The following is a 12,980-nucleotide window of genomic DNA, read 5'->3' on the forward strand; positions in this document are numbered from 1 at the left end:
AATTTGGAAAAATCTGGAAATTAATTATGCTTGATTTATTAATACTTACTATTATATTATTTACTATTGCTTGCTGATGTACCCACACAATTTGTCAACTAGTTTTTCTTATGTACGAGTAGACCTGTCAAAATGGGCCGGCCCATTTTTCATTAAATATGGGGTGGGTTGGGTTGAAAAAATTTTGGCCCATATTTAAACTGGGCCTAGATGGGCTAGCCCGGTTGCTTAGGTGGTTGACCCGGGTTGGGGCAGACCAGCTCGACAGGCCACACAAAAAAAAAAAAACCTACGGGCTGTGGGTAAAGGGACTAATCCTTTTGGGATCTAGGTTCTCCTAAGTCCTAACTGCCTGCTGCCTAAGCCTAACACCCGCCCGAGTCTCGACCCTCTACATCTAGCATTCGACTGACGTCCTTCCTCCCATCTAGCGTCCCATCCTCCTATCCGGCGTCCTCCTTCCATATGGCATCTGACCATCATCCATCAGAATCGGTCGAGCATCTGGCATCAGCCATTTCTCCTTCTCGCCTGTCATGGTGTCACCTGTCGGTTTCATTGCTCCTATCCGGCATCTAGCCATCACCCATCGGCATCGGCGACCCATCACCTAGGCCCAACAACCCAAGTGAGTCACTTCACGGTTCTCGCTTTCTCACCTGTCGGATCGATTTAGGTAATCTTTTCTCCCATCCGGCATCATATTTAACATTACTTGAGAAAATTAAACTTTGCTTAGTTTTCATTTTCAATGAATTTGTTTAGTATCATTGTTGTTTCTTTTTTTCTTTTGCCAGAAAATTAATCTTTTTTTCATTGTGTGGGAGTTGGCATGATTCGAGTGGATCCAGACTTGTGCTTGAAATAATACCTGTTCTTCTGCCATTGTTTCTCGGTCTCAACTTGATGACAGTAATAAGTAACCAAATGAATGCTTGCAATACTTGTTAACTGATATTTATAAAAACAAATGTTTTGTAGAATACCCGTTTTGTTAATCATATTCATACCCTCGATTACATAGTATACTAAAAATAATGAACACAAACAACATGCTTTTAGTTTGTTAATAATGTCTGGCAGCTGTATACTTCAAATTGTCACCAACTTGAATCCATGTTCCTGCTAAACTTAATCAAGAAAAAAGATTACTTTTATGTGTGAGAAAAGTCACTAATGAGAAAAGATGTAGATCCTTGGTAGAACCCCAAATCCCATATCGTAAAACTAAAAGAGTAAACAGAGCATTTTCTTAAAAGATAAATGTTTGCAGAAAGCAGGATTACCCAACTAACTTTAGCTGTTTTTGTTAACACTTAATACAGATACAAAAAATTGATTACTAATTTAATAAACAAGGTAAGTCAGACAAATGATGCAACTAATTTGGTCTCATGTGAAAGGTCACATGACACATGTTATCTAATATTTGAGGATTCCAGAAAAGTCCGAGAAATGTACTACTCAATTTAGTATCACATGATGAGTTGCTTCTAAGTTCCAACCCATTAAACAACAAAGAAAATGAATAAGAATTATAATATATCTAAACAAGAAACATAATTATTTGCACTATTTTCCCAATCTTCTTATTTATTAACTATAATTGTGGGCATTTAAATTAAACTTGTAATTTCATTTATATTTATCTATTTTACAACAAAACTGCATATAGGCGAAAAAAATGAAATGAATTCTCTATTTTATTGCTTGAAGTTGTTTGTAAATATTGTTTTAATCTGTAAATTTTATTGTCACAAAACAAGTTGTAGGATTTATATGGTCTTCTCTGATTTTTTAGGGTGAAATGGAACCTTGGGGAAACTGGCCCTCGTATTCTGGTAAATTTCTTTTTGCATACTATAAAAAACACAATGAGATTTTAGTTTTAAATGCTTATCTCTGCTTGCAATTCCTGCAAATTATATTAGCTTTATAATTTACTAGAGAATGAATAAAATTAAATCTACAAGATGAATATGATAGTTTATGTAAATTTTTAATAATTTTTATTCATATTTATGTTATGTGAAGGTAACGGTGATGGATCAATCAGTTGAAAATTGTATAAATGTGGATGATGATGTGAACATTTTGAATAAGGATGAAATTCCTTCTCAATCTCATATATCTGAGTCTGAACAGTTGAATAAGAGGGCCAAAAAAGAAACTTCAAATGTTTGGAATTATTTCACTAAAATAGGCAAAAAGCAAGATGGAGTAGAAAGGGAAACTTTTAATGGTTGTAAAACAAAGTATAAGGTTGGCCCTAAACCTGGTGGCTCTAATTATTGCACTTCACATTTGCGTCATCACATTGACACTTGTAAATTCATTTCCTATTTTAATCCACATCAAATGTTAATGGATTATGAAGGGAAAGTAAAGGCTAGAAAGTTTGATCCTAGGATTTCACGTGACATGCTTGCTGAAGCCATAATTAAGCATGACTTGCCTTATACTTTGGTTGAATATGATAAGATTAGAGATTGGGCTAAGTATGTAAATCCATATGTGGTGATGCCTTCTAGAAAAACTGTTGTATCTGATGTCTAGAGAATTCATTTGAGAGAGAAAGAGAAACTTAAACAAGCTATAGCCAAGGTACCTAATAGAATTTGTTTGACTTTTGATGTATGGACAACATCTACTTCTGAGGGCTATTTGTTTGACTGCTCACTTTGTCAATGAAAATTCGAAGTTATGTAGCAAGTTGCTTAACTTTTGTCGTATGCCTCCTCCACATACTAGAGTTGAATTAGCTGCTACTGTATTTGATTGTTTGAAAGAATGGGGAATAGATAGAAAAGTTTTCTCTCTCACTTTAGGTAATGTTTCTGCTAATGATAACATGCAAGGTATCTTGAAAGGCCATCTTCATTTGCAAAGTAGCTTGATTTCTGATGGTGAATTTTTTCATGTACGTTGTTGTGCTCATATATTGAATTTGATTGTTCAAGAGGGCTTGAAAGCAGTCAATGAAGCATTGTTTAAAATTAAGGAGAGTGTGAAATATGTAAAGGCATCGGATGGGAGGATGAAAAAATTTCAAGAATGTGTTCAACATGTTGGTATTGATGCAGGTATTGGGTTGCATTTGAATGTGTCAACTAGATGGAATTCAACATATTTGATGCTTGAAAGTGCAATCAAATATCAAAAGGCTTTTGCTAGCCTTCAATTTGTTGATAGAACTTATAAATATAATCCATCTGATGAGGAATGGCGGAGAGCAATGATAATTTGTGAATTCTTGGAGCCCTTTTATGAGACCACAAATTTGATATCTGGTTCATCTTATCCAACTTCCAATTTGTATTTCATGCAAGTTTGGAAAATTGAATCGATTTTAAATGAGAATTTGCATAATGAAGATGAGGTTATCAAGAATATGTGTCAAAGGATGAAAATGAAATTTGATAAGTATTGGAAAGATTATAGTGTAGTGCTTGCATTTGGAGTTGTTCTTGACCCAAGGATGAAGCTTGATTTCTTAAGATTTTGCTATTCTAAGATTGATACTTCTACTTGTGATGAAAAGTTAGAAAATGTGAAGACAAAGTTGTACGAGCTCTTTGAACAATATGCAAGAAGCACTTGTGCATCAAGTACATCTTCTCGTTCAACGAGTAATTTGCCTAAGCAAGTTGGAGGGGGAACTAAACTAAAGGGATCAAAGATTTTTAGTGTAAGTTTTGTGTTTTTCCTTCATCTTATTACATGAGAATTTATGTTACTTTATTTATGTTATGATAATTATTTTTTTTGTCATGAATTTAAAAATTGTAGGAGTTCAAGATGTTTCAAAATGAAACAATTTTTATTGCTGGAAAGTTTGAGTTGGATGTTTATTTAGATGAGGCAAAGCTTGATTATGAGGTGTTTGAAGATTTGAATGTGCTTAATTATTGGAAGGATAATGCTAAGCACTTTCCTGATCTTTCTATTATGGCACGAGATGTATTGAGCATTTCGATTACTACAATAGCATCAGAGTCTGCTTTTAGTATTGGTGGTTATGTTCTCACCAAGTTTAGAAGTTCCCTCCACCATGAAAATGTTCAAAAGCTTGTTTGCACAAAAAATTGGCTGCATGGCTTTTTTTTAGCTGCCAATGGCATTGTTTATTTTATATATTTCAATGTCTTTAATCGTTATTTGTTAAATTAATAATTTTAGTTAAAATCGAAACTCACTATATCTTTTTTTTCCATGACAATGAATATTAGATGATGATTCAAAGTTGGAGACGTCATTGCTGTCCAAACAAGACTCAAATGTTTTGATTGAGGATGAAGATTGAGAAGAATATAAATTAGTCTTGAAGTTTATAAATATTTGATTATGTACTTATGTAGCTATGTTAATGGAATTGTAGTTTATTTAATTGTGTTAAACATTGAAATTTTATTTGTATTTGATGTAGTATATTTGCTTATTTATGTTTGGTGTAAATTATTTATTTCTAACATATTTTTATTATTCAATTTATGTATTAAATCATTGCATAATTTTATTAATAAAGAGTTAATTTTTTTTTTGAAAAATATGAGTTGACTGAGCTCTGCCCATGAGCTAGCAAGGGCTGGGCTAGGCTAGGGATTTGCCAACCCGTATAAAATATGGGCTGGCCCGATCCAGCTCATATTTTTTCAACCCACAAGGACCAGGGCCGAGCCGACCCATATTGACAGGTTTACGTACGAGCAACTTTTGTTATGATTTAAGAGCCTTCTCTGGTAACCATTTAAATTTCTTGCAGGTTTAGTCACCCACATAAAACAAATTCTAAAACGTTTAGAATAATTTTTTCTTTCCTGCTGACCTGCGGTTTGGTCAACTGGTGTCATTATATATACATAGACAAGAGATTACACCAAAGGACACTAACACCGAACAGAAACACAAGCAGCAGCATCAAGTCTATGCTACAATATTCATAAAGCATACAAACACCAAAGAGGTGAACACCAACCATCCCAATAATCAGAAACAAAACTGAAAATCACCAGCAGCAATGAAAGCATGTCCAGAAAACTCCATCAGCAGACCCGCAGAACCGGAAAAGAGATGGTAGAACACCCCATAAACCTGAGAGGCATCATTGAATTTGCTGCTCGTAGTGTATGCACGAAGGAAACCAACTTAAGCAACCGATTTAAGGAAGCGAGTGAAGGTAGCAGCTTTATCAAAGTCTCCTTCTTCGCGGGCTCGTAAGATATTAAACATAAGAATAAGCCGAATCCGATTGCAAGCTGTTTGCTTCATAATCACTTGAGTTTCCTCTCCGAGTTGATCGCATTGGCGTTTAACATCTCCAAACCTTTCTCCTAAATTTCGTTGCTCCTCTCTTATGCATCTTTGATCTTCCCTTATCTTATCCATTTCCGATTTTATTCGTTGGGCCCTCACTTTCAAACTCTTCATTTTTGGTTTGAAAGTCTTCTTCCTATATGCTCATCGCCATTTTATCAGCTTAAATTTGAAGCTAAAGTGCTCAAAGATATAATCTTGGAATGTATTGAGTGAAATGCCATGAAGACTGGATTGTATATTTATACCAAGTGAATGTTAGAGAACGCGTCTCAAAGATATAAAAACGCCAGTGTTGTCTAGGAATCGGGCGCCGCGGTAAGAGTGGCTGGGAACACTCTATGAGGTAAGATTATTGTTATGATTGGCTGCTGATATTTCTATGTGGAATCTTTTCTTGGCTTTTCTTGGTTTTTCTTGCTTCACAAACTTTTTCAAAAACGGAATCTTTCTATGTGAGCCTATGCTTTATTTTGTATCGATATAACTTTTCAGAAAAATTTTCACTTCAAAGTGCTAATCATGCTTTGCTCCTCGTTTCTTCTTATTATAACTTTTTTATATTATCTTATTATTAAAATAATAAAATATTATTTGATGTGATATTTGTCTTTGAAATTAGAAAAGTTTTAAAATTTAATTATTTTTTTAATTTTATATAATTGAGGATAAATTTGCATAATCAATTAAATTAATTCATAAAATTATAATTATTAATTAATTTATAATATCTTTTAATATATATACTTTATATATATTAGATTCATTTATAAATAATATAATTACTGTTATATATATATATTTTGTGTGCATGTGTGTATATATATATGTACTTTAAATATAAATATATTTACTTTCTATTTTGTGTTAACATTACAAAAATTATAACTCATAAAATTATTAATTACAATATATATACCTTTGTTTATATAAACTTATAACATATAAATCTAAAAGAAAGTTATGAGATAAGTATAGTTAATTGGATAATTGGGTACCCATGAAGAAGATTTTAATAATTTTTTTATCTAATCGGGTATTTAAATGGGTTAAGGTAATTATAGGGTAGTGGGAATGTATTAGGGTTAGGATTATTGTAGTAATTTTTAAAATTATTCAGATAGTTAAAAAGGTTAGGGTATTTAATTTTTACTAAGGTTAAGGTTCGGGTATCTCAAAATTTAAGGATACCCTACCTGTTAGCATCCTTAATTAAATCCAGATTCGATATTATCTATATTTGTTTTTTGCCAAAAAAAATATTTAAGTGATAAAGTCTTGAAAGAGGTGTACTATTTACTCTTTAGATGATCTTTTGAAAATTCTCTTACCATGGAAACTATTTTGAAGTTTATGTTGACATTTTTCAACATAGTTTCGTAAGGTATATAAAGTCTTGGCTAAAAGAGTTGGGAATCTTTAAAACTCATAAGAGTTAATTTTAAGTGATCTTCCAAAAATTCTTCAATAAGATACAATATCTTGGAGTTTGCAAACAAAATTTCCAAAATATTTCTTTACAGAAATAGAGACTTTAGTATATCGTTAAGAGTCTTAAAAGTTACGTACACTCATTTGAACGAAGAGAAATATTTCTTTTTAATTTATGTTTGTTCACAAAAATGGTGTCTGCATCATTATGCAATGCATGATTCTCATAAAACAATATGCAATGATTAGGAGTAACTATAGACATCCCTTTTATTCGAAATTATTTATTGTAAATTTTTTATTAATTCGCATTAGTTCATTATTAATTAGTCCAATTTTTAGCTTTTTCATATTATTTTTATTTGAGCTTTAATTACGTTAAATTAAACTCAACAAGTAAATTAAGTTTAGGGTTAGTGTCCAACATACAAACTTAGGGTCCAAAGTGCAAACTTAGGGTTCAAATTGAAATGAATCTATATATATGTATATACCCAAAAATAACAAAAACTAAAAAATCAGTAAATAAAAATATAAAAATTTATAAAAAATCAAAAGGGAACATTTCATCTTGCATTAACAGATTTGATTCCACAAAATCAAGATAATAAAAGCAAATAAAAAATCAGGGAAAATCAAGGAAAAATAAAGAAATAAAAAATAAAAGGCCTAATATCTAAAAAAGTCTTTAAACTATTCAAAAAAATTCAAATAGGCATTTATACTTTTATTGTGTTCAAACAAGCCCTTATACTTTTATTTTGAGTCAAATAAGCTCGTATAACTAATTGTTGAATTAGTCAAAATGTCACTTGTCATTTTATGTTATATGGCATTGACATGGCACTAACGTGGTATATTGACATGTCATAATACATGATGATTTGGTATATTAATGTGATATGTTGACATGGTCATATCGCATTTTTCACGCTCTATGTCAGCACCACATGAATATAAAATGATAGTGTATGTTTTGATTATTGGCAATTAGTACACCATTATTTATAAGAGCTTATTTGACATAAAATAAAAGTACAAATGCTTGATTGAACAAAATAAAAGAATAAAGGCTTATTTAAATTTTTTTTGAAAAGTTTACAGATTTTTTTTACCATTATGACAAAATAAAAAGGGGAAGAGATCCAAATTACACATTAATAAATTACCTACAATATTAGGAAAATTATTGATGTAAAAACTCTCCCCTCTTCAAAAAAAGAAACCTCTCTCCCTCTATTGCTAATAATATCTTTTTGCATTTTGAAAAGCATGGTTTTAATTGGATTCTATGCTAGTTTCTCACCATGCATTTTTAGAGATCAAAACGCTTGTTAAATGTCAAAAATCAAATTCTATTTTTAAATCTAATGTTTTATTTCTTTGTTCCAAATTAAGCTCAGGATTGGTTTGGATGGAAGTCTGAGTGTTCTGACGTATGTTTGCAAAAAAGCAATATTAGATTCAAAAGGGGTTTTTCCTTGGTACTTTAGAATAGCTCTTATAACTTTAAAATATAAGCTTTTGTTAGTGTGTAAAAAAGGTGTATAAACCCTTATCAATGTGTGAACAGATCCTTGGAGCAATTAAGATACTAGTTTTTGAATAAGTCGATACATTAAAACATTTAATTTGGAAAAATATGAAAATTAATTATGCTTGATTTATTAGTACTTAATATTATATTATTTACTATTGCTTGCTGATGTAGCCACACAATTTGTCAACCAGTTTTCTTATGCATGAGCAACTTTTGTTATGATTTAAGAGCCTTCTCTCATAACTATTTAAATATTGATTAATTTCTTGCAGGTTTAGTCACCCACCTAAAACAAAATTCTAAAAGATAGATCTCTCAAGTGTTCGCAGTACTCCCTTATTAGAATAACTAGAATATTACCCGTGTGCAACATACGGACCTCTTTATACTCCTCTCTTTTGCTTCAACGTCTTTTCTCTTTTCACTCTATTTGCCCTTCACGTGGTTCACTCTGACGCCTTTGCACCCCTCTCTTTCTCTCTCTTTGCTTCAACATCTTTTCTCTTTCACTGTCTCTGCCTTCCACACAGTTAACTCTGGAACCCTCAGGCTTTTTTTTATGTATGTTATAAAAGTCACAACTTTCCACATAGCAGCTTAGGGGAACAAAAACGTGGCCAAATATAGAGCCAAGTTTAAATCTTCAAATTATTTCTTTCTTGCTGGCCATCGGTTTAGTCAACTGGCCCATCCAAGAAAGGAAAACAGATTACACCGGAAGACACTAACACTAAACAGAAACACATGCAGCAGCATCAAGTCTATACTACTCATAAAGCATACAAACACCAAAGTGGTGAACACCAACCATCCTAATAATCTGATCTTGATAACTAGAACAGAAACCAAACTGAAAATCACCGGCAGCAATGAAAGCATATCCAGAAAACTCCATCAGCAGACCCCCGGATCTCAACATTCACAAACCAGAAAAGCATAAGAATAAGCCAATCTGATCATTGATTTCGCTGCTCGTAGTGTATGCACGAAGGAAACCAATTTAAGCAACCAATTTAAGGAAGCGAGTGAGGGTAGCAGCTTTAGCAAAGTCTCCTTCTTCGCGGGCTCCTAAGATATTGAGCATAAGAATAAACCGAATCCGATTGCAAGCTGTTTGCTTCATAATCACTTGAGTTTCCTCTCTGAGTTGATCGCATTGGCGTTTAACATCTCCAAACCTGTCTCCTAAATTTCGTTGCTCCTCTCTTATGCATCTTTGATCTTCCCTTATCTTATCCATTTCCGATTTTATTCGTTGGGCCCTCACTTTCAAACTCTTCATTTTTGGTTTGAAAGTCTTCTTCCTCATGCTCATCGCCATTTTATCAGCTTAAATTTGAAGCTCAAAGAAAACTAAAGCTGAATGAGTTGGAGATTTAATCTTCGATTGTGTTGAATGAAAAGCCATAAAGACTGGAATATAAATATACATCTAACAAGTTACTGTTAGCGAACCGCGTCTGGTGTTCGGAGGAAAAACAATAGAATAAGGAAGATGAAGAGAAACCGGAGTGAAAGGAGGAAGAAACAGCAGTTACATAATGAGGCCAGCAATCGAACGATTTTCAAGTGTTAATATATTCCCAAGTGTAAGCGTCGCTCGGTTTCTCAAGTGTTATCGAGCGATTCCTTTTGTTATGACTGAATGAAACACAAGACTATCGGTTTGGCTGACATCCACTTAATATATTCTCGTGGTCCCACACTGTTACTGCAAAAGTATTTTATTACGTCACATACTTTTTCTTTGTGTATTATTTATATTATTTTATTCCTGATAGTAGTGTTATGTAATATGTATTAGGAGTAAGAAACAAGAATGAGGTCACCGCAAAGGTACTCCGTTAAATACTTCAAAAAAAGGGATAAACAAAGGTCTTTTAAATTAATTAAACTTCACCATCAGCTTTTTTCAATCATTTGCATGGTATATACAAAGACCTTCACAGCGAATGAGATTACACAAATTAAAATTGTTCATATAGAGATTATTGAAAGTTAAAGAGGGTGCAAAATTACACATAATATGTCTCCCCATTCACATAATTGTTCATAATATGTCTTATCGAGCGATTGCTTTTGTTTTGAGAGAATGAAACACAGATTATTAGTCTGTTTTTATTATAGTGTTTCTACTATAGTCTTGTGTGACTGGAAGTGACAGATTATTGGTGTGGTTGTTACATCGATTTAATATTCTCGTGGTCACAGCGTTATGATTTGCTTCTCATATTTTCTAGGAACTTCATTTTCTTGGCTTTTGTGGCTGAATATGTCGTTCAATTCACGTCACACTTAAACTTCAAATACAAAGGTCAGTAAAGTCTATTAGCAATTCACGCCAAAGACAAGTTCTAGAAACCAATAGAAACAAGGCACATAAACGACAGAATTAGAGATGAATGGATTTCGTTTAATTCCAACAAATCCCTCCGTCAGATTAATTAGTTTTCAATCTTCACCATGCAAGCATCTTCTAGAACTTGTAGATCACATCACTCTTTAATGGCTTTGTAAAGATATCTGCAAGTTAGTCTTTAAACTAGCAAACTCCACCTCAATCTCATGGTCTTTTACCAAATCCCGACAGTAGTGATGTTTGTACGCATTTCCTTCCACTCTTCGTTCTCTCTCAAAAAGCAATGTAAGTCTGTTTTATTATTTTAGTTTTGAGTTGAGCTTATTTTTTCTCTTTGCAGTTGGTATGAGTTGTTAATGTTTATTTGGGTATGTTTCACATTATTTTGCTGTTGGCAATTTTTAGTTATAGTTGCATTTTCCGAATGGTTGTTTTTGCATATTGTTGTTTAATTTTCTACTCACGCAAGTGTACATATTGCAAAGGTAATATAGAGATGAGTAGAGTGTCGATTCCACAGAGAATTGAATTAATCCTTGCAGTTAACTACTAAAATTAACACACTTTAACTTTATCTAGACAATTAAAATTAAAAAAGAAAATTTAAATTAATAAACTAATAACAAAAACTAATCTATTCAAATTTACTTTATTAAATGTGAATGACTACCAGATCTAAGATTAGAATATTTCTCAATACTTTATCTGATTATTATCTCTCTCTTAACCTAGTTTAATGGATTAAGTTGGTAACCTAGAGTCCTAAATTATTTACAAGTCTCTATCGAGTTTTTTATAAAAATATCTCTCTCAATTAATTTACTATATGTCTATACAAATTATATTGAAGAAAGATTCATTAAGTTTATGCTCTAATCCTAGCTACGTATGGTTTATAGGTGTATTTCTACCCTATATGCAAATCAAATCACCTAATCAACTAAGTGTATTCGATCATACGCTATTCTATTCAAGATCTACCTAAATCTCCTTTGTCAAGGTTTAACTTAGATTTCCAATTCAATCTAATTGGTGGCCAGTCAACTAGAAGCATTAAGAACAGAATAAAATAAACAACTTAAATCTATCAAACATAAGCAAAAAAGAGATAAATAATTCAGACTACATATTGAGTTCAATCATAATCTTAGATAAAAAATTTAGTTCCCTATCAAGTCACACATTATTATTGAATAAAATCTAAACATTAAAAACAAAACTAAGAAAATAAAAGAATAAAAAAAAATATAAAAAAACTCAAGAATTGTATTCTTGATCTCCAAATCTCCTTGAATTTTGCAAATTCTTTTTAGCTTCAATGACTCTATGGCTTGACTCTTAGCTGTTAATCTGATGTTTCTTCATTCTCTTTTTTTCTCATCTGAAAGGTTGTTTTTATAGGCTTTGAAGTTAGGCCAAGTTGGGTGAAGAAAGAAGTCAATTTCAACTATGATTTTTATTGGCTCCATTAGTTTTTTATGATAATAAAACATTCCCATTCATTTGTGTCTAATGCCTTTACTTAAGTGTGCAGGAAAATTAATGTATAAAATTAATAAATCAATCTTTTAAAATACATATCAAAAGAAAAAGGGAGATAAAGATAAAGAGACATGACTGCTTAACAAGGAGGAAGCTCATTAGTTGAATAAGGAAGAATGTTGGTTGGCCAAGATTCAAAATGGAGAAATGGTAGGCTGAAGAATATTGAGAAATAGAACCAACTTAGTCGACCAAGAAATAGACTAGTCGACTAAGTGCATACTGCTAGAAACAGGGAGTAGAAAACAGAGACGATTTAATCGACTAAGATATTGGTTAGTCGACCAAGAGCATTCTGGCTGCAAGTTTGAAAGCTGCACTAAAAGACAGAGTAACGGCTAGAACTGACCCTCAACTATCTCCAACGGCTAAAAAACTGTCAGACTGCCATCAGAGTTGTTTCTCTAAGTATAAAAGGGTCTTCCAATGGTTAGAAATTAGTTTTTGAGAGAATTAAAAGCTTCCAAGTGATATAGAGCTGAAAAATTAGAAAATCTTCTCTGCATTTTGCTTCACTTAAACGCCCATCTTTTGTTATTATATTCTGCACTCAACCTTGTACTATTTAGATCAACTTATGATCATAGGTACTTTCTTTTATTTCTCTTATTGTATTCTTAGAGTGAGAGAGTTACTCTAAGTGGTTGTTTCAAGCTAGGTTTGCTTGAATGTGTTAAGGTTCTAACTTAGCCTTGAAAAGTCAGTTGGTGAGTTTTAGTTTAGCCTGTGCAAAACTAGTGTTAAAGGTTTTGACTGAGTCTTGTAAAAGCCATTGTAAAGCTTGGTGAAAGCTTG

At 32.3% G+C, this 12,980-nt stretch overlaps 1 protein-coding gene across 1 annotated transcript; it reads left to right on the forward strand.

The window, feature by feature from the left end:
- LOC108662826 (zinc finger BED domain-containing protein RICESLEEPER 2-like) lies at positions 2,732-4,768 on the forward strand. Its single transcript, XM_018124422.1, has 3 exons — positions 2,732-3,688; positions 3,790-4,071; positions 4,763-4,768. The coding sequence occupies exons 1-3, from the start codon at positions 2,732-2,734 to the stop codon at positions 4,766-4,768; spliced, it is 1,245 nt and encodes a 414-aa protein (XP_017979911.1).

The sequence above is a fragment of the Theobroma cacao genome, chromosome 7 (assembly GCF_000208745.1).
Source record: "Theobroma cacao cultivar B97-61/B2 chromosome 7, Criollo_cocoa_genome_V2, whole genome shotgun sequence".
Taxonomy (NCBI): Eukaryota; Viridiplantae; Streptophyta; class Magnoliopsida; order Malvales; family Malvaceae; genus Theobroma; species Theobroma cacao.

Coding starts and splice junctions, on each gene's coding strand:
- LOC108662826 (XM_018124422.1), top strand. CDS start 2,732: ATGCCTCCTCCACATACTAGAGTTGAATTAGCTGCTACTGTATTTGAT. Junction 3,689..3,789: donor AGGGATCAAAGATTTTTAGT/GTAAGTTTTGTG, acceptor TAAAAATTGTAG/GAGTTCAAGATGTTTCAAAA.